General features: G+C 50.0%; 2 protein-coding genes across 2 annotated transcripts in view; one reads left to right on the forward strand and one right to left on the reverse strand.

Annotated features, from left to right (window-relative positions):
• Samd11 (sterile alpha motif domain containing 11) lies at positions 1-17,000 on the forward strand. Its single transcript, XM_038335438.1, has 14 exons — positions 1-529; positions 1,544-1,635; positions 4,750-4,931; positions 5,541-5,591; positions 9,009-9,130; positions 12,079-12,168; positions 12,315-12,449; positions 13,682-13,844; positions 14,662-14,777; positions 14,873-14,951; positions 15,029-15,534; positions 15,689-15,807; positions 15,957-16,067; positions 16,177-17,000. The coding sequence occupies exons 1-14, from the start codon at positions 13-15 to the stop codon at positions 16,417-16,419; spliced, it is 2,526 nt and encodes an 841-aa protein (XP_038191366.1). The 5' UTR covers positions 1-12; the 3' UTR covers positions 16,420-17,000.
• Noc2l (NOC2 like nucleolar associated transcriptional repressor) overlaps positions 16,522-27,439 on the reverse strand; it is a 12,213-nt gene continuing 1,295 nt past the window's right edge. Inside the window, exons 3-19 of the mRNA XM_038335441.1 lie at positions 26,897-27,071; positions 26,689-26,814; positions 24,810-24,930; positions 24,632-24,722; positions 24,351-24,429; positions 23,990-24,100; positions 23,654-23,767; positions 22,787-22,975; positions 22,495-22,634; positions 21,348-21,459; positions 20,271-20,384; positions 19,759-19,860; positions 18,527-18,670; positions 18,305-18,418; positions 17,953-18,088; positions 17,187-17,276; positions 16,522-16,956 (exon numbers count right to left, since the gene is read on the reverse strand). Coding sequence (XP_038191369.1) covers positions 16,856-16,956; positions 17,187-17,276; positions 17,953-18,088; positions 18,305-18,418; positions 18,527-18,670; positions 19,759-19,860; positions 20,271-20,384; positions 21,348-21,459; positions 22,495-22,634; positions 22,787-22,975; positions 23,654-23,767; positions 23,990-24,100; positions 24,351-24,429; positions 24,632-24,722; positions 24,810-24,930; positions 26,689-26,814; positions 26,897-27,071 — 2,059 coding nt within the window. The 3' untranslated portion in view covers positions 16,522-16,855. The remainder of the gene's footprint in view (positions 16,957-17,186; positions 17,277-17,952; positions 18,089-18,304; positions 18,419-18,526; positions 18,671-19,758; positions 19,861-20,270; positions 20,385-21,347; positions 21,460-22,494; positions 22,635-22,786; positions 22,976-23,653; positions 23,768-23,989; positions 24,101-24,350; positions 24,430-24,631; positions 24,723-24,809; positions 24,931-26,688; positions 26,815-26,896; positions 27,072-27,439) is intronic.

Here is a 27,439-nt window from a genome sequence, read left to right on the forward strand (position 1 = left end):
CATCTGAGTGCCATGCCAGCAGTGAAAAAGGAGCTCCCGGGCCGCGAGGACCTGGCCCTGGCCCTGGCCACCTTCCACCCGACCCTGGCCACACTGCCGCTGCCACCACTGCCCGCCTACTTGGCGCCTCTGCCCGCTGCAGCAGCCCTGCCCCCGGCCGCCTCTCTGCCCGCCTCAGCTTCGGGCTACGAGGCGCTGCTGGCTCCTTCACTCCGCCCCCCGCGCGCTTACCTTAACCTGCACGAGGCCGCGCCTCATCTCTACTTGCCCCGAGACCCGCTGGCCTTCGAGCGCTTCTCAGCTACTGCTGCCGCGGCACCGGATTTCCAGCCGCTGCTAGACAACGGCGAGCCGTGTATCGAGGTGGAGTGCGGCGCCAACCGCGCTCTGCTCTACGTACGCAAACTCTGCCAGGGCAGCAAGGGCCCGTCCATCCGACACCGGGGCGAGTGGCTCACACCCAACGAGTTCCAGTTCGTCAGCGGCCGCGAGACCGCCAAGGACTGGAAGCGCAGCATCCGCCACAAAGGTGCGGTCACGGTGGGGGCTAGAGCCCCCGCTTGTCCCTCCTCTTCTGTGCCCCCAGGTTCCTCATTCTGCCACCTGGGACACCTAGCATTAGCCCAGAGGGGGCGCTGTGTCTCCAGGGCTAGTGCTGGGGATACCCTTCTCTTTCCACCCCCACCCCTCGCCAGCCCCTCCGGTCCACCCGCCCAGGCACGAGCGACTTAGTGGACACAGCCAAGGTTTCTCAGCCTCCTTGATCTCTTCAGCCCAGGTCAAAGGGTTCTGGGTCTGCGAGCCGTGAAGGCAGGGGAAGTTTACGGGAACTCGGGAGAGGCCAGTGGGAGGGGCGCCTCTTCCCCACAGGCGCCCAGCCAGCGGTTCTTGACAGGCGTGGTGGGGTGCACTTGCGGCAAGGGTGGGAGTGCACGCTTAGTGGAGGCTGTGTCAGCAGGTGGGGGCAGCGGAACCTAACAACGTCGACGATACTGCCAGCCAAAGCCTGTTTGGATACGATATGGAGGCTCCTGAGCCGGATTCAATAAGCGTTAGCGCTGCGCTGAGAGTTAAAAAGTTAGAGACGTGAATGTGTTCGGTTTAGGGGGTCACGCCTCCCATTAGGCCTGTCTCTTCCTGCGAGGAAGAGAGTGCAGAAGCAAGCCAGATCCCCTTCTCACCTGTCACCTCATCAGGGTCTCAAGCTACCTAGCCTCTGTCATGAGTTCCCATGGGACCGGTTTGGAGAGGGTGGAGCTCTAGAGAAGGGGGGGGGGGGGAGTAATCCCTTGGTCAGGCGAGGGCACTTGCTCGGAATTGAGTTTTAGAGACCCCGCATTTCCCAACCAGCTGCCACAAAGGTGAGAGAGAATTTCAGATGAGAAGTTGGGCACGGTGGGTTTAAAAGATCATTGTGAATTTCGTGCACAATTTCATGAATTTTTGCGTGGAAGAGGGAAATCTGGCCTTGCAGCTATGCCCCTGAAAAGCATGCTAATGCACCTGGCCTCTCCCTCACGTGTTCTGCTTGGTCTCCTGGCAGGGAAAAGCCTGAAGACGCTTATGTCCAAGGGGATCCTGCAAGTGCACCCCCCGATCTGCGATTGTCCAGGCTGTAGAATATCCTCGCCCGTGGTGAGATATGAGATAAGCTGGAGCTTGTTGGGCAGAAGGGCTGGGTTTCTGCTTCAGAAGTGGTGGCTATGGTGTCTGGGAATGAATATCCTAACCTCAACCCTGTTGATGTGCTAGAGGAACCTGAGAAAAGTAAATATGTCAGTAGGTTTCTTGACACTCTCCCAGACTGTACCTGGGAAAGAGAAGGAATCCCGGGTGCAAATTTCCAGGTTGGATACAGGGTGAGCTGTTGTTTAAGATTATTTTTGTTTTATGTGTGTGTCTGTTTCATGCATGCCTGGTGCCTATGAAGCCAGAGAGGCCCTGGAACTAGAATTGAATATGGTATTAAGCTGCCATGTGAATACTTAGAACAAAACCCAGGTCCTTTGCAAGAGCAGCAAGTGTTGTTGTGGTTGTGGTTGTGGTTTTGGTTCTGGCTTTGGTTTTTTTGAGACAGGCTTTCTCTGTGTAAAACCACCTTGACTGTCCTGGAACTCACTCTGTAGACCAGGCTGACGTCAAACTCACAGCAAGTATTCTTTTTTTTTTTGGGGGGGGGGGGGGGTTTTTTTTTGGTTTTTTGAGACAGAGTTTCTCTGTGGCTTTTTGGAGCTGGTCCTGGAACTAGCTCTTGTAGACCAGGTAGACCAGGCTGGCCTCGAACTCACAGAGATCCGTCTGCCTCTGCCTCCCAAGTGCTGGGATTAAAGGCGTGCGCCACCACCGTCCGGCTACAGCAAGCGTTCTTAAACACTGAGTTACCTCTTTCCACTTCTTCCATCATTGGAACTGTTGCTATTCAAATCATGGAAATGATGCATAGCCTTATTCCTGGATCATGTCATTCTTCTTGGCCTAGATCTGGAGGTCACCAAATCATCTGGCACACCTGGGAGTGATGCTGATTCTGGGGTTGGGCTCATACTGAGGCATGACAGTACTGACTTGCTTTGACTGTGATCTGGGATAGTCCCAGGCTTGAGTGTGAGCAACCTGTGTCTCTGGGGTGCTGAGTTGGAATCCTGCACAGTATATGCCTAAATGTCTGAGTGTCCTGATGGAATAGCCTGGTCAAAGCAGGCTGTATAAGTATCTAGTGAACTAAAGTTGGGAACTGGTTACAGAATCCCACCAAAGGTAGACAATGTATTGAGTACTTGAAGAACAAGAGAGATTAGGGATCAAGCATGCATGCCCTTATGCAAGAATGGTTTGACGGATTCATTTGAAAAAAGAGATTACCTCAGGAGAGGGAATAAGAGCACTTGGGGGAAGTGCAATAAGGGTCTTGATGTTGAACTAGAGCTGTACCTGGCTTCACCCAGCATACTGTCTGCTGGGGCAGAGTGAGGCAAAGAGATGCCACGATAGGACCCAATTGTCCACTTTAAGTTTGTTTCATTTGGGTTAGTGGTGGAGCATCCTTATTGGTTCCTTATGGGCCCTGAAGGGCATGCTGGGAAACCACAAACTCATGCATTTGGGGCAGATGAATGGAACCACATGCATAGCCTGCCAGATCTAATGCAGGCCAACATACTAGGTTCACAAAACATGTAGGTGAATACAGGCATCATTCCACCAACTGCTGGAACCAGAGGTCAAAATCTCTCTACTGTTGCACCCTGCAGGTAGCTAGTCGGGGAGGGGTCCTCATTAGGTTTATAGAGTTCTGTTTTCTGTTTGGATGGGAGGAATCATGCTGCTTACAAACCAATTCACGTTTAGCACCCCACAAGCCTGGGGGACAAGTAGCCCCGTGCCTCCCTCACTTCAAGTGGAAAACCTGCAGCTCAGAAAGGAATGGGCCTGCTGTTTATCTAGGCCTCCCAATCCCTACCATGGGTGGGAGACAACTCAGAGCTGAGGCCAACTTTCCTACTCCTGGTTCCTTCTTAGAAAGACTTCCCCCCTTTCCCACCGTACCCAACAATCAGGACCACAAGTATGTATCAGTATCACAAATATTCCAGTACTTGAATACAGTGTGCACATAAATCAGAAGCCCTGAACGATAGCACCCCTCCCACTGTTTGAGCAGGCTAGCTCTTGGTTAGGTTTTCAGATGTTTTTAAATATGTTAAGCTACAGGGCTGGCTGACATTTTCAGTACACAAAGAAAGCTATATTCTCAGTATTATCGGGACAGCCATCTAGGTTCTTTGTACCATTTCTCATGGGTCATCCCCCAGGTACCACCCAAGACCCAACTCCTGGTACTCTTAGGGTGTGGAAGGTGCAAGTGTCGTGGGGTTGAAGCTGCAATAGCCAACTGGTTCTGGCTCCTTTCCAAGTGACAATCTCATGGCCCTTGTGTCCCATTGTATGTAAGAAAGAAAAAAACTTGTTTCTGTTATCGAGAGACAAGCAAGCACTCATAGAAATGACTCCCCAAGCCTGTGGGATTACAGAGGCCTGGGACACAAGCCCTGTAGGTATAACGTCTGTAGAATAAATCCCAAGTGTAAGAAAGGGCTTTACCCCTGCAGCCTAACCTTCGCTCTCCTGTCCCTAGAACCGCGAAGGACAAAAGTCAAATAGATCTTAAAGGGGGTCATAGAAGTAACCCTCTTGTCCTGGGGCCAGTCCTCAGACTGTAGTGACTCACAACACTGACTTGGTACTACAGAGTCCTTATCACCTACTCTGAAAAGTAACCAAATGCAGGCCCCAAAAGACTCCTGATGGCAAATGCAGCAGAGACTATGGCTCCCAGAGCCCAGAGTGGGACACTGTTCAGACTGCAGAGCACTTGCCTAGCATGCCCAGTATCTCAGAAATCAGGGCTGGGGGTGGAGAGAAAGAAATTGAAAAAAAAAAAAGATTGTTCATTGATGTTTCTGTTTGACAATGGATAGCGAGAATGGGGCTAGAACTCTGCCCCCTTCCAGTCCCATGAAATGAACTGGGGTTGAGAGGCATTCTCTAGGATGTGGAAGGTGGGACTTATCATGTAAGATGAGCCATCCCTGAGGCTGGGCCTACAGAGAAGAACTGGACTGGAGCCTGTGGGTCCCACACTATCATCCTTGTGTGCTGGTCTATAGCAATGAGGCTTCTGCACCTTGGTCCAGACTCTGGAGGCTGAAGGCCTGACCTAACCTAACCCTCCTCTTCCCACCTTCTCAGAACCGGGGACGTTTGGCCGATAAGAGAACAGTCACTTTGCCCCCTACACATGCCCTAAAGAAAGAAAGAACCCCCAGTTTCTCAGCCAGTGACGGTGACAGTGATGGAAGTGGCCCAGCTTGTAGGCAGCAGCCAGGCCTGAAGCAGGAGGATGATCCACATGTCCATATCATGAAGAGAAGGTACTGATTCCACACCAGGCTAGGAGGCTACTGTGGGGTGGGGGTGGGACAGCACAGTCAAGGGTCTACACACACTGTGAGTATCAGGCACAGGCAGGAACCTTTCTTGACAGCTCATCCAGGCACTTTGTTTCTCTGCAGGGGTCACTTTTAGAAAATGGGTTGGTAGCAGTGAGACCCAGAAGCCTGTACCAACCTGGGCTCATGATCCAAGTCTCCTTCAAGTGGCTGCTGTGAGGTTCTTCTTGGTGTGATCTCACACTGGCTGAAACAGCCCTGGCAACTAGAAATTTGATTTTAGTAGAATAAGTACCATGTATAGGAAGCCTCAGGACACGATATTCCCTCACCAACTATGCAGCCATGCTACTTTAGGTGCCCAAAGTGAAGTGAGTCAGGACTGTTGTCCTCATTCATTTCTGGTAAATCCAGAAGCTGACTCTGACCTGGCAAATGGGAACTGAAGCACATTTAACTTGGCATGGGGCATTGCCTCTTAGCCACTGCCCTAACTACTGGTACAACAAGATGCCAGAATCAGATTCATGTATATCCTTCTGCCCAGGTATATTCCGGAGCCACGCTGATTCTCTGTTTTTCCCTTTTCAGAGTCCACACCCACTGGGATGTGAATATCTCCTTCAGAGAAACATCCTGCAGGTAGGAGTCCAAGTTTGTGAGGCTCTACACACACATCACAGGCAGCAGGGAGTTTTATTGCTGTGCTTCCCCTTGGGCCCTGCTTATGCTAGGCTGCCTGCCTCTTCTCCCTCTTCTGCCGATGGACCCGTCTTATTCATTATTTTGACCAATATAAACCAATGTGAGCTGAGTATCCACCAGGTTTTCTATGTCTTTTTGCACAGCCCAGGTTGTGGCAAACTGGGTGGCAGGATCCCACCTTAACCAAGCACATCTCACATGCCAAGTAGCACAGGCAGAGGTTCTTAGAAGAGAGGTTCTAGAGTCTGCGTATATGCTGTCCCTGATGGACTGTCCATTTGTATCCATCTACTCAGAGATGAGGCTGTAATATTCTCTGCTTAACCTCCCAGAAATGGACCAGGAGATGAGAATGGTTATATATGAGTGACGTTTTGAAGGATAGGGGCAAAGGGATTCTGCAAAGTTGTGTTAGAATGAGATACGAGAGGCCAGTTTGGCCAGGTGGAGGCTAAAGATCTGGGCCTTGAATGCTGGACCTATTGGGTTTTATCTTCAAGAAAGAAGGCACAGAAAGCTTTTCAGCAAGTAAGCATGTTTTGAAAGGATGCTTCTGGGAAAACCCTCGCCTATCAGGTCAGGGGTTTTCTTAGGAACACATAGATTCATAATATGGAAGCACGGTGGGGGCTGCAAATACAGGATGTCGCAAGGAGATGAAAATGAAGTCACCATATAAGGAAGCTGGAGTGTTGGGAAGATCCAGTCTCCCAGTTTCTGAGGAGCAGGGAATAGGTCTGTAAGCATGCCCCGCTGTAGCTTCTGGCTAGTGGGCTCCAGTCTTACCCCTGGACCTACAGGGCATACATCAGGAAAAGTCGAACAGTGGAATGTGGCCTTCGGTGGCCAGGCTCCAGGCCAGTCACATTTGAATCTCTGTCCTGGCTTCTTTCAGATGTGTTATTATTTGTGTGATTGGCAAAGCCTGCATCCTGGGGTTGCATTGCAATAAAAAAAAATCTTTAAACTTATTTCTACCTAATTTTGAAGTTTCCAGCTCAACTGATCGTTTGTATGAACCATCATGAACACTGATGACATTTCATGAGCTTTTTACTATACATGCTGCAGGATAGATTTATCAGCAAGACCAGTAGGGAGGCTGGTGCCTATGCCTCTCCTCCAGGAGCAATTCTTACCTCCTGTGACCTCCTCACATTCACAAGGCTTTAGTGAGGATGTGCCCATACAAGTTTGTCACAGTGTCAACAACTGCAGCCTGGTGCCCCTCAAGAAGTCCCTTAGTTCCAATAGTCAGGGGGAAGAAGGCCAGGAGTACTGACAGCCTTCAACTTACCTACTGGTGGATCCAGTGTCTAGAAAGGAAGGGCCACAGGTGGCCAAGACCAGCTGCCTTGTGCTACCCCCACCTGGCCCTTTGTTTTGCCTGGTTGGCTTGCCTACTCGTTCTTCTGTCTCTAGTTTCCGTCTATGAATCCATCTCTGTTGTCAGTCTCCACTTGTCTATTCACTTGTTTGCACTAATCCATCATCCATCTGTCTTTGGTCCTCTGACAAACCATGTAGGGAACCACCTGTCTGCTTGGATCAAGCAAGAATCATAACTCACCCATATGCCTGTGAAGCCTTGAGCAGCATAGCCTCTGGACCCTGAGGGTCCCTACACTGACAGGGAGGGGAACAAGTCTGGATTTCATGATAAGACCAAAGGAACAGGATGGAGACCCCAAGAAGGTGTGCTAGGCCAATCTTTTTGTCTTTCTGGCCTCCTCATGATCCTCCCCCTGCAGCATTCTGGCTCTACCACGACCATACATCTCTTCGTCCATGCCTCAACCTCCTGAGATACTCCAGGGCTTGGTCCATAACATGTAGTAGAATGCAGTGGGAAGCAGAGGTTGAGTTGTGGCTTCAAGAACCCCATACCATGACGCTAAGAGCATAATTAATACGTTTTGGCCATGGATGCATGGAATTTTTTCAGATCTGTATAAAATCAGCATAATTTGTTCAGTGAATGACCAAGCTATAGGAACAGGTTTTCAGAACTGCATCATCTTTGAGAACACAGAACAAACTACCAAGGCAGAATGGGAGGTGGATGCTAAATTCAAGTCCTGTTCTTACCAGCTATCAATCCATAGAATCATGCTATCCAGTACCTAGTGACTCTGATCTTGTCACCAGACTTTTCCAGATACAGGTCCAAGCAGGAGATTTCACTTTCCTTCTGTGGGTCAGGCTGTGTTCACAAACAACAGACTTTCTGCCCACTCCCTGGAGCCCCTAGAAACTGATTTACCTCCTAACTAGAAGGAAATCCCCATGGGGACCAGTCTGTAGCTGTTCCAGCCTGTGACTAGTCAGCCCACAACACCCACCTCATGCTGAGATAGCAATTCTCTCTGACACCCCCACACTGATGAGGATGCAGGGGATGAGCCTCATGCCAATTAATCCTATAACGTACTTACACCCCCACCTGCCCTCTGGGTCTGTAGTGCTGAGATGGGAAGAACACATCTGGGCCTCTAGGCCGGGGGCCCTCTTGGGTGTCTGCTGATGAAACTGATCTGCTTAGGTGCCAGCCCCGGATTAGCCCAGCTACAGTCACCATGGTCAGGGGCTGGGAGCTATTTAATGAGGTTCAGAGTTGATCCCTAGGTCACTTTGTGGAGGCACTGCCAGAATCTGAGGCTGCTCTGTCACAGGTGAGCCATGGAGGGCTGAGCACTAGGTACCACTGCTCCTGCTCTGACTTTGGCTTCCTGTGTCTTCCTTCTCTACTGATGCTTACAGAACTCCAGGGTAAGGAATTCCTACTTATATATCCTCTCCTCTATGGGGCTCTGTGGATGAGGACTCAGATGACTCAGCAGGAAGGACAAACACAGTTAAATGCTGTTATACCGAGTCAAAAGGTCCTGAGTAGACCTGCCCACGCCTGGTGGTGGCACTCTGCTAATGAGCGTGAGTCTTGTCAGCTATAGAGCTCGGGTCAGAACTTCAGTTTCCTTATGTAAAAGAACTAGGAACTAGGGAGTATGTGCCATGTTCTTGCTGCCAGAGCTGGCGGTATATATGGCAGCTTACTCTCTCTTCAGGCTGCCCTCCAGGGCAAATCAGGACACACTTTCTTTTCTCTGCAAGAAGGATAGCTGAAAGGGTTGTCTTGGAACTGCAATTAGGTCTAAGTACCAGGTCCTGACTTCCCTTTGGTCTGCTTAGAGGGCATACACATGTGTGCTGTCAGTGGTCTCACACAGAGGTGTGCAGCTGGCTTTGCATACTTAGTGCATACTGTCCACAAGTCATGTACCCTCATACCGACAATGTGCCAGATTTCCAACTCATGAAGCAGCTCATAGCTTGGTCTGTCTTGCTCTTCTGCAGCCAGGACGATCTCCCCACCCTTATATCCAGCGTACATCAAAGCCACCACCTTGTTATGCCTGAGCATCCAAGCCACTGTGACTTCCAGAGAGGCAACGTGGAGATTGGCCTTGGACCTGCAGGTGAGGAACCCAAGAGATCCCAAAGGTAGAGTGGGGCTCTGAGGCCACAGCTATCCTGACTAGAGACTGTCCTCCCCAAGTCTCTAATCAGCAGCTTTAGGCCATGAGCACTTTGGCTGGCAGCCAGAGGCCAGCAAGGGGGGTGGGTTGTGAGGCTGGCTTTCCCCTGGGGCTACATGTGATGGTAATTGTGTTAATCCCAGACAGCCAGGCAGACATGGCTACAGCAGAGACTGCTCCATTATTGCTTTTGGTGGAGTGGGTTTCGAGTGGCCAAGACCCACCGACCCTTCCTCAAAGGGGCAGATACCATGTAAGCCTCTCCTAAGCTCAGAACTGCTGCTATAGAATGACTCGTGTCAGAAGAATGCTCACTTCTCCTACCCACAGAACATGTACAACCCGAATTCTGCCTTCCAGGGGTGCCGAACCTGAGCAAGGTGAGCAAAGAATGCTAGGGTTCCCAGAACCACCAAGGAATCTGACTACTGGAAGCCACAGGAGTTCAGAGAGGCAACTGGCAAAGATCATGACACTCCTCAGAAAAGCAGGCCATAAGGCTGTAGTGAGGGCACGCCTGAGATTCAGGGGCTTTGAGGGACCTTTCTCTCCTGGGCTCCTAGGAAAGTGTCTGGTGTGGCTGCGGTGCTTGGAAAGACTGGGTGGGTGGGTGTGGTCCACCACAGTGGACATCTTTATCAAAGCCCCATGTGCTTGAATGGCTTTGAGGGCTGGTAGGGGGCTGCTTCTGGAACAGCTGGGGACCTGATGGAGGCCCTGCCTGGTGGAAACAGCTGAGCAAGCGCCTTATAAAATCTAATTGTCCCATTGATTGGGTAAAGTCAAAGAAGTCTATAATGATTGTGATGTTCTGAGCTCACAGGTCCTCCCCTGTTCCTGCACATGGAGAGAGACCTCCTTGGGTATGTGTGTGTGTGTGTGTGTGTGTGTGTGTGTGTGTGTGTGTGCACGCACACACTTCCTCCCAGCCAGGGCCATCATAATACTTGTTGTGGTGTCTGTGTACTACATATATACATCTCTCTGTGATATTTATTCATCTGTCTGGCCACTCTTCCTTTTGCTCTGCATGCAGGGGTTCATAGTGGCACTACTATGTGTGTATTGCTTCACTTAGGTATTCTCTTAGGGTTTTGTCCCTAGTTCCTAGGGGCTTTCTTTCAGTCTATGTAGGGGTTCACTCTTCCACTGCCTCCTGGACAAGAGAGGACTATAGGGCTTGCAGGAAGTTATATGGCTTTGTGCATCTTCCCATAGTTATACTGCCTGTGTTAGCAGCACCCTGGTGTGCTGGGAGTGAATGTGACTTCATTAAGTCTGCCACAGAACTGGGTCTTATTTGAGGTGCCTTTACTCCATGATCATCTCCACCAGGTTATTATCCAAACTTCAGGAATAGAAAGACCACACACACACACACTTCTCTCTCTCTGGGCTTCGCAGGTAACCATTGTTAAAGTAGGGACAGACTGCTGTGAAAAGAGCCCTTGCCTGACCCTTAAGGGGATGTGTGGGTTGGGATAAGAACAACATGTACAGAGTGAGTGAGACTAGGCCACACAGACCTAAGTGACCCTCCTCCCTGCCTAGATCAGCTGCTGCCCCTCCTGCCCACTAGTCTTTGATACACTATTGGTGGTCCCAAGTGCAGCAGATACCCTTCATCTGCCTGCTGGATCCATCTGTCTTGAGAGATTATGGATGGAACTCTTGTCCAAACAATGGGTGCTGTACCTCTCTTTGAGGAAGAGCCTGAGATGGCCAGCTAGACCAGTGGCAGTGAGGTAGCTGAGATCAATAAGTTATTAGCACCATGCTGTCAGCCATAATGTAATGATTGATTGGCATTTTTTGCTGCCACACTTCCCCAGTTTGATAAAAATGGCAGATTTAGGAAATTTTTAAAAGTGGAACTCGGCTCTGGTGCTAATGGTAGAGCTTTGGGGAAGGGTGGGCACATGTGGAAACAGCACTTGCTGGGCATCATGGAGATTTTTGGATCACCCAAGGAATTGTTCCTCCACACTCCTCTAGCTGGTGAGGATAAGGAGGGCAAAGACAGCAACATTTAACCTGGAATCAAGATGGCTTGGGCTGCTCAGCAAATACCCTAGCCTTAGGGCAGGAGCTCAGGAGGAACCTGGGCAGTAGTGTTTAGAATGGTCTGGAATTGGGTCAACTAATGCCTGAGGTTTGGCAAGTTGGGTATGATCTCTGGATCCTACAGGGGATACTGGAAGCAGTATGCAGTATGCAGACATAGCGCATATAGGCTATGCACTATGGGGTGAGTTGTTCAGGAGTCCCCTCAAGAGCCTGGAGCCTGGATGGGTAGATGGGCACATCTGCCAAGGACAGACAATGGCTTCCTCAGGAGTCCCCTCAAGAGCCTGGAGCCTGGATGAGTAGGTGGGCACATACTGCCAAGGAGAGACAATGGCTTCCTTTCTGTGTCATAAGTGTAGCAGAGAGGTTACTAGAGAAAGAAATGGAGTTTCTGGTGGCAGGGCTGGGAAGACCCAGCATAAAGTAGGCTGAGATTTGAAGCATGACTTCTGTACTTGCCTCCCCCACACCTGCACAGTATCCAACCCTATCCAAGGTGGCAAAGGCAAGCCACTCAGTTCCCCCAAGGTGGGGCTGAGAAAGAACATGAACTTACAGGAGACTGCCTGGTGAAATATTGGTGTGAACTTCTCATTACTTCTATCTACATGCCCAGGGCAAGCATCAGGACTGCTTTGTGTCTTTGCTATGCTCCACATCCACCTGTCATGGTGTCCTGTGGTCTGGGATACCAGGTTGGGCAAGGTCTTAACTGCCAGGGAGAATGTGGTAGTGGTTGGGGTTCCAAGCTGAGCTACGGTACAGGTGGCTTTCCCTCCAAGTCATGAGGCACTGGGTGGGGCTCACTCCATCCTCTACAGGTGAACTGTTGGGCAAGAGACTGGGCTGCTCCTCCTACATTACTAGTGACTGTTCTTCAGAGAAGAAGGTGCGGAGCAAGTCCCCACAAGGTGAGAATCTAACTCCGGAAAAGGAGGCAGGTCATAGAAAGGGGAGGGAGCAATGAGTTCCTGCGTCCTGAAGGGTTTGCCAGACCTTGGGTAGAAACCCAGAGAGGAGGCCTTGACTTGCACTCGCCATGTGCTCCTTCCAATAGAGACTCTGCTGCTTCCAGAGCTGGAGTCTACCATGGCCCCTGAGGACCACTATCATCGGCTCATGTCAGCCCTGAGTGAGGCTGGCCCTTTTGAGGAAACTCAACGTCTCTACCACCTGGGTATCCCCAGCCATGGTATGTGACACCACCACCCTCAGCATTCCCATCCCTAAGTGGGAGAGGAAGGCACAGGTGGGGGGGGACATAGGAGAGATATGGGTTCTGTGGCATATGCTAGGTTCTCCTCCACTCCGAGTAGTCAGTGCAATACCATGAATCTGTGGTCAAACTGTCACAAGGTTGTTGTTGTGGGGTAGGCATGGCAGGAAGGAGGGAGGTGTGTCACAGGGGGGATATGGCCACTAGTGCTCATGTTGCTTGAAAGAAGCCAAGCCTGAGGCACTACTCCTGCTGCCTAGGAATAGTAAGACACCCTATTCAGCTGCAACACTGGAGAATCTTTTCTGGCAGAAGTGGCTGGGGGCTCAGGGAAGGGAGCAGAATTTCAGATTCTTACAGAAGGTACTGTCCCCCAGGGCAACTCAGGCACCAAGAACCTGAATAATTCACTAAATGTTAATAATTTAAAAATCCTTCTTTTTAATTGCTTTCCTTGCTCTGCTGCTGGCCTGTGCAGGAGAGGGTGTACAGGCAAGCTGGTTGTCAATCACCACTGTACAGAGGATGGCTGGGGCGTGGATGGGGGGGGGCTTATTGGGCTCTGGAGCTGGCTTCAGGCCCTGGCTAGACGAACCTCCCCTTCTTAGGTAATTTATAAATAGGTAGCAGGGGAGCAGCTGAGAAGAAGAGCTCGAACTAGGTGGACTAAATGGGCTAGGAGTGCCCCCACATTTAATAGTGGTCCACTATCATGGCCATGTGTACTATGTATTGCTTAATGGGAGTGACAAGTTCTTCCTATCTATTCTTGCCTCCTGTCTATAAAGGAGTCACCTAGGCAGCCTTCTGTTTGAGGTCCCCTCCCAACTTTTGCCCCAATGACCTGGAACAGCCTTGTGTCCTTAAACTCTGACCTTTGCACAGCCCATCTTTGTGATAGAGGTTAGAGCAAATACTCAAAACACCAAGCTATCTAGCTTGGAGCTCTTCTCCCCCAGCCTATTTTGATTACTGACCAATCAGACCCCTTTCCAAGTTCACTGCCCAGCTGCACCATATAGGTCCTGGAGCAAACTGTCTCCCTGCTGATCCTCCTCCAGCCCCAGGGACACAAAACAGAGCTCAGGACATGTGGGAGTCTCCTCCTCCCGCTCTGTTCTTGGCTTCACTGGGTCAATGCCCCATAACCAAGGGGAAATCCCAGGGGAGCTTAGCATCTGAGTTACTCCTGTTGCCTCCCTTCCCAGATCTGCTAAGGGTTCGGCAAGAAGTGGCAGCTGCAACTTTGAGGAGTCCTAGCAGCTTGGAAGTACACCTGCCCTCATCTGCAACAGGTCATTGTCGGAAGCAAGGCCTATTTCAGCACCGGGAAGGAACAGTTCCAGCTACTGCCCCATCCTTCTCTGAAAGGTACTAAGGTGGTGTTTCAGCAAGGCCCCATAGTCTCTAGGCTTGTTACTTGAGAAGGCCAAGGCCACATTCTGGACCTTATCACATATGTGTGGGTACCGCAAGCACCGTGCTCAAGGTCCAGTGCAGGAGACTCCTAACACCAGCTGTTGTGAGCAAGAAAATATTTCTGGGAAAGAATATACAGAAAGGACCAATTTCCTTGTTGAGCAATTGGGGACCAGCCTAGTAAAGGTGCCCTAAATACTGGTGGCGTGTTGAGAAAGGCAGAGTAAGCCATTTACTATCTGGAATTTGAAGAGCTGAGTGCAGAGGGGGCTGGGGTTACAACTCTAGAGACATCAGAGCTGTTCAAAGTACATACTGCCTCCACAGCGGACTAGTGGAACCATGGAGAGCTCTGGGAAAGAGCCCCAAGTTTCCTAAACACTCCCCATTCCACCCCACTGGCCACAGACCGCAGCATCTGCAGCTGCCTTCTGTCTCAGGACTGTGGCTAATTACCCCATCGTGTGCCCCTCCCCGCCTGCGCAGGACGGCTCAGGATGAGAGGTGCTCCCCCACCCAGTAATTACCGCTGCAGCCGCCTCCGCCCACAGGGTCAGCGCCTCTGCGCCGCCGGGGAGATTAATTGGCGCCGCCAGCTTGGACGGGGGGCAGAGCACGACCCGAAGCCAAAACCAGGGACTCAACGACCGCCCGTGGGGTCGGCAATTAGAGGCGGCGGCAGGGGGTGCACCCGGAGGCGGTTACAGGAAAGGGGGGGAGGGGTGTACAGTCGGAACTGGGCATGTGTTCACTATTCTGCTGTCCACAGGGAGCTGCCACAGCCACCCCCTTTGCTGTCACCCCAGAATGCCTCCCACATCGCCCTGGGCTCCCATCTCCGACCACCATTTTTTGGGGTGCCCACAGCTCTGTGTCAGACACCAGGTGAGAAACAGGCAGATATTAAGCCCTTTGTGTCATTGTAGGGCCCTCTTTAGGTGCAGAGGGTCGGGCAAGAATGGCCTGTTCTTTTCTCCCAGGTTACAGCTTCCTGCCCTCTGCCCAGACTGAGATTTTAGCTCGGCAGCAGGAGCTTCTACGGAAACAGAGCTTAGCTCGGTAAGAACCTTGAAGACCAGTGAGAGTCATTTTAAGCATGCCCATGCTGACTCCTGCTGTCTGCCCTTTTGGTCCAGGCTGGAGATGTCGGAGTTGCTTAGGCAGAAAGAACTGGGCAGCACTCACCGCCCACAACTGCTGGCGCCAGAGGTGGCCTTGCATATCCCTGAGGGTCCAGATGAGCTTCAGCGACGTGGCTCCATGCTGGTTTTGAAACACAGCTCAGCACCACTACTGGCTCTGCCACCCCAGGGACCCCCGGGCCCAGGCCCCCCTACCCCACCCAAGGACTCTGCCCAAAACCAGCCTCAAAAGGGGAGTGTTGGTGCTGCGGCAGCCCAGCCCAGTGAACCTAAGGAAAGGACAGGGGCTGGCCTCTGGGCTCAAGATGTCTCCGAGGAGCCATCCAATGATTCAGATGGAGAGGACCTTGAGACAGCAGCTGCCAAGGCCTCTACTCCCAGACAAGCCCCAGCAGGAGGGACCAGAGCAGAAGCAAAGAGGCCTCTCTCAGGGTCAACAATGCCCCCTCCACTGCCCCTGGGATTCCCCTGTGGGGCAGTCAGCCCCTTCTTCCACACAGGTGGGCAACCCTAGCCACCCACTAATAGGGGGTGCCATGGGGAGAAAATCCTTTGTCACTGAACCAAGAGCTTTAAAAAATTACGAGAACGGTCAGCCCATGGGGGGATGCAAGGGAAAAGCCCAGGCCCTAGTAACATCCTTTTCCTCTCCAGGCACCATGGGGGGACTCTTCAATGATGAAACCACAGCCCCTGAGGATGTCAACAAATGGACTGTAGACGACGTCTGCAACTTCGTTGGGGGCCTGTCTGGCTGTGGCGAGTATGCCAGGGTGAGGGGAGCAGCAGGTCCCTGGAACCAGGCCAGGAGGCCCTGTCCCGAGCAATGTCCCATAACCAACGTGAAAGAACCAATTCTTTTGCTGAGTCATTTTTCATGCAAGACATATAACTCTATTCTGTGGGCTTATCTTGTCCCCAGGTATTCAGAGAACAAGGAATTGATGGAGAGACTTTGCCTCTACTGACTGAAGAACACCTTCTGAACACTATGGGACTGAAGCTAGGGCCTGCCCTCAAGATCAGAGCACAAGTAAGTGTTCTCATCAATCTAGAGAGGGCGTAAGGGTTCTTTGTGACTGGAGATAGTCTCCCAGACCCCTTTATCTGGCAGGTATTGACCCAGCTTCATCTCTTTGTAGGTAGCCAAGCGCCTGGGCCGTGTCTTCTACATGGCCAGTTTCCCTGTGGCCCTTCCGTTGCAGTCAACAAGCCTGCAAGCCCCTGAGCTCAGCCCAGGACAGCAACTCCTGTCCCCAGCAACCACCACATCTCCATATGAGGGGGCCCACCTGCCCACAGGCCGAGCCTCACCCAAGCAGGAGAACGGGTCAGGGACCATAGCTCTGCTCCCAGGGGCCCCAGATCCTTCTCAGCTTCTCTAATGATCTAGCAGGCAACCATTATACACTCCCTGATACCCATCAAATGGCCCATCCTCCAGGGTACTTTTCCTTTTGGTTTTAGATGCAAAAACACACCAAGAGTATTTTAAAAGGAAAACATGTGGATTAAGAAGAAAGTAATGAATTTACAAAGACCTTCTAGGAGTAACTGTAGAGGTCTGCAGACAAACCAAAGACAGATAAAGTGGAGAGGCCATGGAGCCTCTCCCCTCAACCCCGTCTGAACTGGGACTACTCTGCAGGTCAGGGTCAGCCTCCTGCTGGGACAACAGAAGGTTATGCAGAACCAGTTCCCTTTCAGGGTCTAAATGGCTTTAGTACACTTGTTCTGTTATGCTGTAACAGTAAAGCCCTGTCTACTGCCCTCTTGCTGCACAATTGTTGGCCTCAAGCCTCCAAGACTTGTCGGAGGCCCTCAGTCCTCTTCCGAGAGCTGAAGATCCTCCAGCTCATCCTGTGGTCCCTGAGCCAGCTGCCACAGTTCACTTGGGTCCACCCCTGTGTCCGGGTCTCCATCTACAGAGAAAGAAGAAAGTATGTACATTCTGCTATATCATGAAGAAGCCAGCCTTAGTGATTACTTATTCATTACTAATTAAATTAATTAACTAAATTTATCAGTGTGCTATAGCTTGCTGTCAGAGTCTTTTGAGTATAGAATAATTAGTACCCCAGGGATGGGCACAGACCTGGCTTAGAGTGGTCTTACTTCAAGGCCAGTCTATTTCACAACAGAAACAACTTACCCTCTGAGTTGCTGGCACCCAATTCTTCATCATCTTCCTCCTGGTCTTCCTCTTCCACTCCTTGGTGGGCTCCCAGGAGCCCGGGTATTCCTGTAGATAAAGAACCATGTGCACACACACAACAGACACCCACTAGGGCCACAGGTCTCAGTAGCAGCAAGAGGACCACTAGCCCTTTCTGTCACCCATATGGAGGCCCCAGCATGGTAGCAATTACCAATAATGAATCCCCAGCTCAAACAGAAGGAAGGCACCAAGGAGTGGTATAAGAAACAGGGGCAGATAGGACAGTGGTGGTGCACGCCTTGAATCCCAGCACTTGGGAGGCAGAGACAGGCAGATCTCTGTGAGTTCAATGCCAGTCTGGTCTACAGCGTGAGTTCCAGGATAGCCAAGACTACACAGAGAAACCCTGACTCAAATTATATATAAAGAAGAGAGAGAGAGAAAAAAAAGAAACAGGTATGAAGGCTAGAGAGACAGCTCATTGGTTTAAAGACCTGGGTTTGACTCCCAGCACCCACATGGTGGCTCACAACTGTCTATAACTCCAGTCCCAGAGGATGTAACACTCTCTTCTGACCTCCGTGGGCACCAGGCACACATGTTATATACAGACATACATGTAAGCAAAACACACAGACATAAAAATTTAAAACAAAACAAATAAAAAAACAAAACAAAAAAACCAAAGTGTACCCGCCAGCCAGCCATGAAATACCTCCGCTGACACACAGCTCTTAAGGACTCCCACCTCAGGCCTTACCTCTCTGAGAGAAGTCTGTGCTGTCCTCTCCCTCAGAACTGTCCAAGTCAAACAGGTCTTTTAATTCCTTCCTGTCTTCATCCTTCCTGTCTTCCACTTTCCGCCTCTTGATCTCTGGGAAGTTCAGGTCTTCTAGCTTCAAGGGCCGGAAACAGAAAAACAAATTGTGGTAGGGAGAAGCCCAGAGATTGGAGCAGAGCTTAACTCACATCAGCCCCACTTCGGGTGCCACCCACAGCCAGGCTGCACTCAAACTCCCTGTCCCAAACTTCACTCCTTCAGCCCAGATCCCTTTACAAGTAACCTGCTCGGCCACTTTCTACTAGGCCACCTTCCCAGATCCCAGCCATACCCGTTCTTTGCCACTGATCTCCAACTGGATCTCACGGTCCCTCAGCTTCCTCCAGTGGCTGTAGTACCTGGTGAGAGGGGTCCCCTCTTCACGGGCCTGCTTCTCCCAAGCATCCTAAGGATTGGGTAAATTCAAGGCCATGCTCGTCCTGGAAAATCCTCAAACATCTACCACACTCTAACTGGTGACCTCAGGCAGTCCAGATGCCAAGTCCCAACCCACCACTGCCAGCTGGTCAGAAACACTGAAGGTCACTCTCTGGCGAAGGCTTCGGATATGTTCTGCGTTCTCTTGCACCTTCTCCAGCAGCTGGCGCACCTGCCGGCAGTAGTTAGCTACTTTGCACTCCCGGAGAAAAGATTTCAGCTGCAGAAAGGAAGGGTGAAGTAGAGCTCCAGGGACAGAATACTCCCCACCCCACGGGGGTGCAGATAGTGAAAACCCAGGTGGCAATCACAAGGAGACTTGAGGGCCTGCTATCAATCTTCCAACCAGGTCTCACAGGCATAAGGCCTTGCTCCTTCACTCATGTGCTCTTACAGCAGCCTGAGAGGTTAGCAGCTGAGGAGCTGTGAGAAGACACAAAACCATAAACTGTTTTGCTATTTGGATTTTAACTGAAAAACATCTGCTGAGCCTGACCATATACCTACGACCTTTAGCACAAAAGTAAAGGTATCCTGACTATCTGACATCACCAGCCAAGACGACATGGGGGAGGCCACTGTCACATTATACAACCAACAGTAACCAAGCACATGTATGTAGTTATACATGTAACTTCTGCCTTCACACATATACCCGTGTCTATATGAGCCTGAGCCAGGTATAGCTCAGTATGAGCAGCACACCCACCCCAACAAGCCCATGAGTAATAGAGCTAATCCCCTGCCAGTAACAGCTCCCTCCTATAGAAATGTCTAAGATGGGAAATAGCTGAGCAGAGAGCAAACAAGACTCTCATGAGGGGCACAGAAAGAGCTGAAAAGAGGGAGAACTACATTTTACCTCCAGACTACCTAGGAAAGAGAATGGGCACCAGACCAACCCAGGCTTTAGACTTCCACAGGTAGCCCTGGACCACAACAGGCTCCGGGCAGTCTGGGGGAGGGCCTATAAATTCTTGAGATCCTGGTTAAGTTACCCAGGTCTGGCCCAACTTTGTCAGTGGCTGATAATCCTTTACAAACAAGTTAACTCCACAGTCCCCAGAGAGAACCTCTTCAAACTACCAAGTCAAATGACCATTTTCCCCCTGTAATGACCCCGATGGATCTGACTACCAGGCAGCTGGATAAGCATGATTTTGTTTCTGGTCTTTTGGAACTAGAACAATGAAGCATTCCCTTTGTTCTTCTATACAAGGGAAGATAAAGCTACTAAGAGACTGTCCAATTTAGCCACAAAGAGGATGCCAAGGCCAGGGAAGGGGGAGTCAGGTGTTGAGTACATACCTGTAGGACAGTGGGCAGCACCAACTCTGGGAAGGCAATGCAATGGGCCTGGCTGTGCAGATATTCCAGGATAAGGTCATATAGCTGCTCCAGAAGGCCATCCTGAGGGGGTAGGCCCAATCTCATCAGATGGTGAAACCCAGAAGTTCATGATCTTATATTTCACCCTGCTCAATCTCTAAGATGGGGGCTATAAAACGGTACTCAGAGCCTTCCCAAGACACACTGAGATTCACAGGGCCTAGGATTACAGAACCACTGATCTATGACTACAGAAACCGTTCAATCCCCATTCTTGAGAGGTGGATCTCTCTGAGTCCAAGGATAGCCTAATCTATATAGTAAGTTCCAGGAAGACCAGGAGTACATAATAGAGAGATCCAGTCTCAAAAGAAACCACAAATGCTGCACAATAGTAACCCCTTCCTTGTACTTCAGTAGCTTCTAAGTCCTTGTGAGCCAACTAAAAGAAAGCCTCAGGCCTTTCCCAGAAGTCCTTCAGCCAGCCTCACCCGGTATGCCTTCTCCTGCAGGTTGGTATTGGACAATTTCAAGATCACAGAGAAGTTGATGGGCTTGGAGCTCATGCGGCCTGGACGCCTATTGAAGTCCACCTGCTGGAAAATCTACCCACAGGGTTTCAGTTCAACACAATGAAATCCCTCATTTAGGCTGTATACCTAAAGACATCCTCAAAGCCCACAGATGCCTCCAGACCCTGTCCACTTTCCAGAGCCCTGAGCCTCTTGACAGGCAACCATAGGACTCCTATGTACACTGAACCACCTTTGGAGATAGTGAGTATACAGGCCTGGGCCTGAAATAGCTGCATGCCAGGCACCATGGGCACAACTAGCAACAAAGAGATACAGAGAGAGAGAGACAGGTCTCAGGGGAGGGACGGCGTATCCCATACCTCACTAGTCTTTGTAGGCTACGGACTTTGACCTTCTCAAGAAAAGAGGGTAGTGGGAACCTAGCATGGCCTCTTGAGCCAAAGATACCTCCCCAGTTACTAGGAGAACCTGCACGCAGAGCAGGTAAATGAAGAAGGCACAAGGTACATGAAAAAGCATCCAGAGGGAAAGTTCTAAAGCCCCTGACAAGAGAACTCGTACAGCAGAATGCTGCTGGCAGCTGAATCAGCTACACATAATGACAACTGGGGGTGGGGAATGCTGGTTCTCTAATCTGAGCAAAAGGTGCTGACTAATATATAGGGCTGGTCTTGATACCCCCTTTTATCCTACCCATAAGCTAAAGAATGATACCCTGAGGGCAGAGAGCTTGATTTCAACCTTTGTGGTTCACTTTCTCAGGAAACCTGCATCTAGTGTGAAGAGCCCAAAACCAGGTACAGTGAACCAAAGCAGAAGTCAGAATGAGGGCTATCCAGGAAAACAAGGAAGGCCTCATGTAAGTCTGAGACTCTGATAGACTAAATGCAGGAGATCTGCAATGACTGCCAAGGCAAAGGGGCCACAGGGTTACAGTCAAAATCTGTACTGGCACAACTGGCAGATACAGAGGAGAAATGGTTTCCAAGAAACATTTGTGAATCCAACCCAAGTTGTGCCTAGCACAGTCACCTCGAGAATGAAGGGCAGAACAGGGATAAAGGTGCCGATGGTCTGGGACAGCAGCGTCAGGGCACGCACACAATGCATACGCAATGGATAAAAACGGGCAGTGGGCAACAACCTGAAACAACAAAGAGCAGGATCCTAGTCAGGTAGCCAGCCCCAAACACCAGCATCAGCTGCCCACTGCTTCTGATCGCTCCTATTCACAAGCTCCAAATACAGGAGAGTCAGTCACCCCTCCAGGGTGTACTCAGGGTAGTATCCATGAGGAATAGTAATTTAATAGTCACCAAACACAACAAAATGCTTGGACTTGGGTACTGCCCCACTGCTCAGTTAAGGGACTGAGAGACACCATCCAGCTTTAACTTAGTTTCATTCACTCCTGCCTCCGTTTCTTCTCCACCCTCTGCTTGAGTTTCTTCTCTTGTACCACCTTCCCCTTTTCCTTCCTAGCCTAGTCTCCAGTGTCAGAAGAAAGCTCAAGAGGACAAAGAGGCCCCCTCCTAGCCAGAGTGGTATACAGCATATTCACAGCATACCAAAAGTTCTAAGAAATAGATCTGAATGCACAGGAGCCCAAGCAGGCCTGGGAATACATGGGTGTTGCATTGTGGGCAGCTAACCTACTTACCTAAGTGGAGGCTGATTGCAAAGTCTATCTGCCTAAAATCTACAACCAGTTCATCTTCTCAGACCCTTCCACAGAAATCACCAAAACCCGCCGGTGGTGGTGGCAAACGCCTTTAATCCCAGTACCCGGGAGGCAGAGGCAAGTGGATCTCTGTGAGTTTGTGGCCAGCCTAGTCTACAAGAGCTAGTTCCAGGACAGGCTCCAAAGCTACAGAGAAACCCTGTCTCGAAAAACAAAAAAAAAACAAAAAAAAAAAAAAAAAAAAAAAAAGGAGGAGAAGAAGAAACCACCAAAACCCAGACACAAAGGCTCTAATATTTAAGGTCTGCCCCCCCCCAAAAAAACAAACAAACAACAACAACAAAAAAAAAACAAAAAACAAAACAAAAAACGTGGCCCACTGAAGATTAGAAACCATTAGAAACCTCTACCCTATACCAAGAGCACTGCCAATACCCTCGGGAACTTACTGCCCCCAACCCCCAGGACAATCTAACACAGACCTGCCCTTGAACTCACTTGATGCAGCCAATGATGATCTGTGAGAGAGGGTAGATTAGGGGCTGTAGAACCTCGCTGGAACCAAGGGTACTCAGGACTCGGCACCATAAGTAGAGGCAGTGCACATATTGCCAGTTGTATACAGACTGGTATGTCTCCTGGTGAAAATGGAGTTCAACTTTAACGCCCATTCTTCCCTGCCAGATTCACCCAAAGCATCTCCCCAAATGAGATGTGCTATTTACCCCATAGAAGGTAGCATCCAGCATACCCCAGGGGGCTCCTAGTTTGGAAGGGCCTGACTATGTACCTTCTTGCCTGTGGTCATGGCATTACGCAAGTGGACTGCAAGCTGACGAATGTAAAGAAAGGCGTGTTGATAGGAGACGCTGGGGTCCAAGGCAAGCAGTTCGGTCAGTGTCCGCTGCATGAAGCTTATGAGGGGCAGGGTACTGGGAGAGGTAAACTTGCAGTTTCTCACATACATGATGTACATTTGCTGACAGACAAACCAAAGACAAGACACACCTGAGCAACCAGTGCTCTGCTCCAAGCCACCTGCCAACACCTAGGACTTTCCACCAGAACTGCTATCCCAAACAGCCTGACCACTTAGCTGCAGACTCCTTTCCTGTATGGGTCCCAGCACTCCCAGACTCTGATGTTTCTCAGCCTACACACTTGCACCCACCAGCCTCAGGCATATAAACTAAGATATTCGGAAGAGAGTAAGGTGTGTAAGAGAGAAGCTGAGGAATAAGCAAGGACAGGACTAAAGACCTAGGAAATAGAGGATATGTTCTGCTTCATGCTAAGTCTGTACACTAGGGACTCCAGGGGATCTCCATGTGCAGGAGGACCACCCTGGTCTTTGAGCTGGACAGCAGGGTCTGATTCTGGTCAGATCTAATCCTATTTTCTAGCTACAACTATCTAATCTCTGGGGGGAAAAAAGTCCTCCTGCCTCTCCCAATGCTCCCAGTTAGTGTATCAGAGTCCAGGCGGAACCCGAAAGACCTTCAATTCCTGTTCCCATCACCACTCTATTTTCTTGGTAGGAAAGCTGTGATCTATGGCTTTCAGCGCAACGTTTGGTGTCAGGTTTAAGACTGTCTGCTATGCACTCAGGCTTATTCCCAACACAGACCTTAATGAGCAGACAGAAGACCCACACTACCTTCAGGATGGGACCAAGGAAGGATTCCTTCTTGTGCCGGCAAACTCTAATGAGCACCAGGAAGGCCAGGACCCGCAGAGATTCTTCACCCGTGCTCCACAGAACCACCATCCTCTGAAAAAAAGATGCACCATTGCCTTTCCTGGCCTAGGACCCTCCATGGCTACCTGCCATGCCTCAGTGCAGCCCAGTCTCACATTACTAAGGTATGCTGCCTTGACCCTTGTTGGGGTATAGAGAAAAGAGCAGGAACAAGTATAGGCATAAATGCTATCTCTCCTCTAGCCAAAGTAGAACCCCCTAGCTACAACAACATAGCAGGATGGGCTAACACACCTTGAGTAACATTCGGCACTGCTTAGGGAAAGTCAGGTAGTAAGGAACCAAGCTGCTGACATGCTGCAGGACAGCTGCAGACACCGTGGCTTCAGTCAAACAGGCTACCAGCTGAAAAAGCAGAAGAAAACGGTGAGGCCCAAACTCCTTGGAATTACCAGGCATGACCAAGCCTTGGAGGATTCTGTTCTTTTTCCCCTCGGTTTTTTGAGACAGAGTTTCTCTGTAGCAATGCTCTGTGACCAGGCTGGCCTCAAACTCACAAAGCTCCACCTGTCTCTGCCTCCCAAGTGCTGGGATTAAAAACATGCATCACCACCACCCAGCTCCTCCTAGGATTCTTTACCCACCAAAAAAGTACCTGTACAACTGCACTCAGGTATGTTTTGACATCCACACGGAGCTTCCCCCAGAGTGGGCTACTAGATGGCAGCGGCATCCTGCAGGGACCACACCCACCCCATTCCTGCAATTAGACACAAGTCTGCCCAGGTACAAGGGCATATAACCTGGTCCCATACACAAAAGCTGAGATGCTCCTTAGAGCTGGTAGATGCAGGGGCTTACCAGGACCTTAGACACCTGCAAGCAACACCCGCCCCTTGAAAAGGCCGCCAGCTTGGCCAGAGTTCACCCCCTCACCTGCTGCTATCCTTTGGTGCCTTTCCAAACAGCAGCTTCTGAAGGCAACCAAAGAGGTCTCTAATGCAGAAAGTAACCAGAGCGTTGAACACTGAAAGGAACGAAAATGTCAATTCACCCATCTAACGAACAAAGGTGTCACAATAGAGCCCAAGACAGTGCCCTGGCCCCAGCTCACCAGCACTATCTGTGACCTGGAACCTGCAAATCTCAGTAGCTTCCTGCTCTCCTTGGGTGGTGGCTACAGCTGCTCGGAATGCCTGCACAACTTCATGGAACAGCTTGGGAGTAAGGTGGTGCTGAAGGGGCAAGAGATGGAGATCACTAGGAGAGCAGTACACAGTACCTGGCTCCAGAAACCTGTTCCAAGTTGAAAAGGTGTTTCTAACCGACAATCTCAGGCCAAGGGCAATAGTAGGGCTAAGACCACTGAACCACGAGCCAATGACAAAAAGGAATTAAAATATAACCTCCTTGAATAGGCAGTCTGTTTCCTGTACTACAGATCTGCTCAAGAAAGTATATGGGAATTCTCCGTTTTCACTCCCGTCCCTAGAGAAACCAACGGGAGAGCAAGCATGATAGCCATATATATACCAGCACTGGAAAAGCAAAGGCATGAAGATTACTGCAAGTGTAAGGCCAAACTGCTCTACACAGAGTTCAAAGTCAGCCACCAGGGTTAATAAGAGGTATACCAGGTGGTGGTGGCACAGGCCTTTAATCCCAGCACTAGGGAGGCAAAGGCAGGAGGATCTCTGTGAGTTCAAGGCCAGCCTTGTCTACAAGAGCTAGTTCCAGTCAGGCTCTAGAACTACAGGGAAACCCTGTCTTGGAAAAAAAGAGGGGGGGGGGAGAGAGAGAGAGATCGAGATCTTGTTGAAAAAAAAACCCCAAAAGCTCTAAATTAAATGTGAAATAATTGCAAGAACACTGACTTCATTTTCTATTTCCCAGTGAACGAATAATGCTAGAAGTCCAACCATGTCCCTAAAAGCTCATGTAGTAGAAATTTAATATCCAAATTTATATGGTGGTATTTGGAAGTACAATCTTTGGAAAGCAACCAAGATTACATGAAATGATGAGCTTCAGGACTCTACAATGGCATTAGTAAGCTTTTAAGACAAACATAGGAGACAAGAGTGGTGGTGTACACCTTTAATCCATATACTCAGGAGACAGAGACAGATCCACATAGCTCCAGGTCAGCCAGAACTCCATAATGAGACCCTGTCTCAAAAACCAAAAACAAAACAACAACAAAAAAGACAGAAGCTGGGAGTGGTGGTGCACGTCTTTAATCCCAGTACTTGAGAGGCAAAGTCGGCTGAGTTCGAACTCTGTGAGTTTGAGGCCAGCTTGGTCTACAAAGTGAGTTCCAGGACAGTCAGGGCTGTTATAGAGAAACCCTGTCTCTAAAAATAAAAAATAAAAAAGGCACAGGTCTCATGACAGCGCACCTGCCTAGAATATACAAGTTCCTAAGCTTGATATCTAACAACCCAAAACACAGAGATCTGAATAAGTATCACAACACGAGGCCTTTACCAAAGACCATTACCATACTCAGACCTGTAAACCTCCAGCAATGTGAGCCATTACCCAGTCTGGGGCTGGAGAGATGGTTTGGCAGTTAAGAGTACCAACTGTTCTTTCAGATGACCGAGGTTCAATTTCCAGCACCCACATGGTGTAGTTCACAACCATGTGTTATCTATGCATGTGGTACACCAACATATATGCAGGTGAAATTACAACAACAAAAATTGCCCAGTATGTGGTATCCCCTTACAACAACAGAAAATGAAAGGAAACAAACTCTGCCCACCCCACGATGGCCAGGATCCTAATAGAGAGATTAAAAAGAAGAAAGTGGGCAGGACTATGCACTGTAATTAAGGAGATGCAGCTGGAAGACCCTGGCACTCAGAAAGACCTTTACTGTATAGTTCCCAGAAACACACTCTTCACCTACACAATGATACCTCAAACGAGGCAAGGACAGAGACTCCTGCCTGTGGAAATCCAGCCACCCAGCTTATATTGCCTCTCACCATGGCCCCTTGCTTCCATCTCTCCACCATTGCAAGGGTCACAGGTATAGGCTCATTCTTCTTCCTTTGCAGTTCTCTGGGGGCTGTGGCACCGTCCTCTTCATCCTCCTCAGTCTCACTTGCTTCCTGTACCAGATACAAGAAGACAGATTTGGAGCAGGGTATAGAAGTCACAGGTGCCCCACCGCCCAGGACTGCCAGGTTTCACCTCCAGCATGTCTGGCAGGGAATGGAATTGCTCTTCCTCCTCCTCAGAACTGTCTGAATCATTGAAATCCAGTAGACTCCGGTCATTCTCCTGCAGGAACTTGTAGAACTCAGGGTCTCTGTCCTTCAGTCGAGAGAGCTGATCTTTGTGTTCAGAAGCACACCCCTTATGTGGGCTAAGAAAGTGGGTGTCAGTAAGGCCCGTGAAAAACCAAAAGGGAAGGAGTGTTTTGTCCCTCCACATAGCCAGCTTGCTTGCTGCCTCAATGAGACCATATTAGTAAGTTCCCTTCACAGTAGATACCAATGACCAAGCAGAATTTTCCAAAGATAAATCATCAGGTTCATCTGTCTTCCATACTAACACACACAGCACCTCTGACAGTGTTTCGACACAATCATTTCAAATTCAGCATAGAATCAGGGCTCTCCCCGACTAGCCGTGCACCCACCAGGCTCACCCCATTGTTGTAAACTGTCATTAGCACTCCTACAGTAACACCTCCAAACCATGTGTGCACTTCCGGGCAACCCACAACAACCC

The sequence above is a fragment of the Arvicola amphibius genome, chromosome 6, assembly GCF_903992535.2.
Source record: "Arvicola amphibius chromosome 6, mArvAmp1.2, whole genome shotgun sequence".
In the NCBI taxonomy this organism is placed as follows: Eukaryota; Metazoa; Chordata; class Mammalia; order Rodentia; family Cricetidae; genus Arvicola; species Arvicola amphibius.

Bases quoted from the DNA above. Each gene is read 5' to 3' on its own strand.
- Samd11 (XM_038335438.1), top strand. From the start codon at position 13: ATGCCAGCAGTGAAAAAGGAGCTCCCGGGCCGCGAGGACCTGGCCCTG. The intron at 9,131-12,078 runs GTGAGGAACCCA...CATCCTCTACAG, and splicing joins GATTGGCCTTGGACCTGCAG to GTGAACTGTTGGGCAAGAGA. The intron at 14,778-14,872 runs GTGAGAAACAGG...CTTTTCTCCCAG, and splicing joins AGCTCTGTGTCAGACACCAG to GTTACAGCTTCCTGCCCTCT.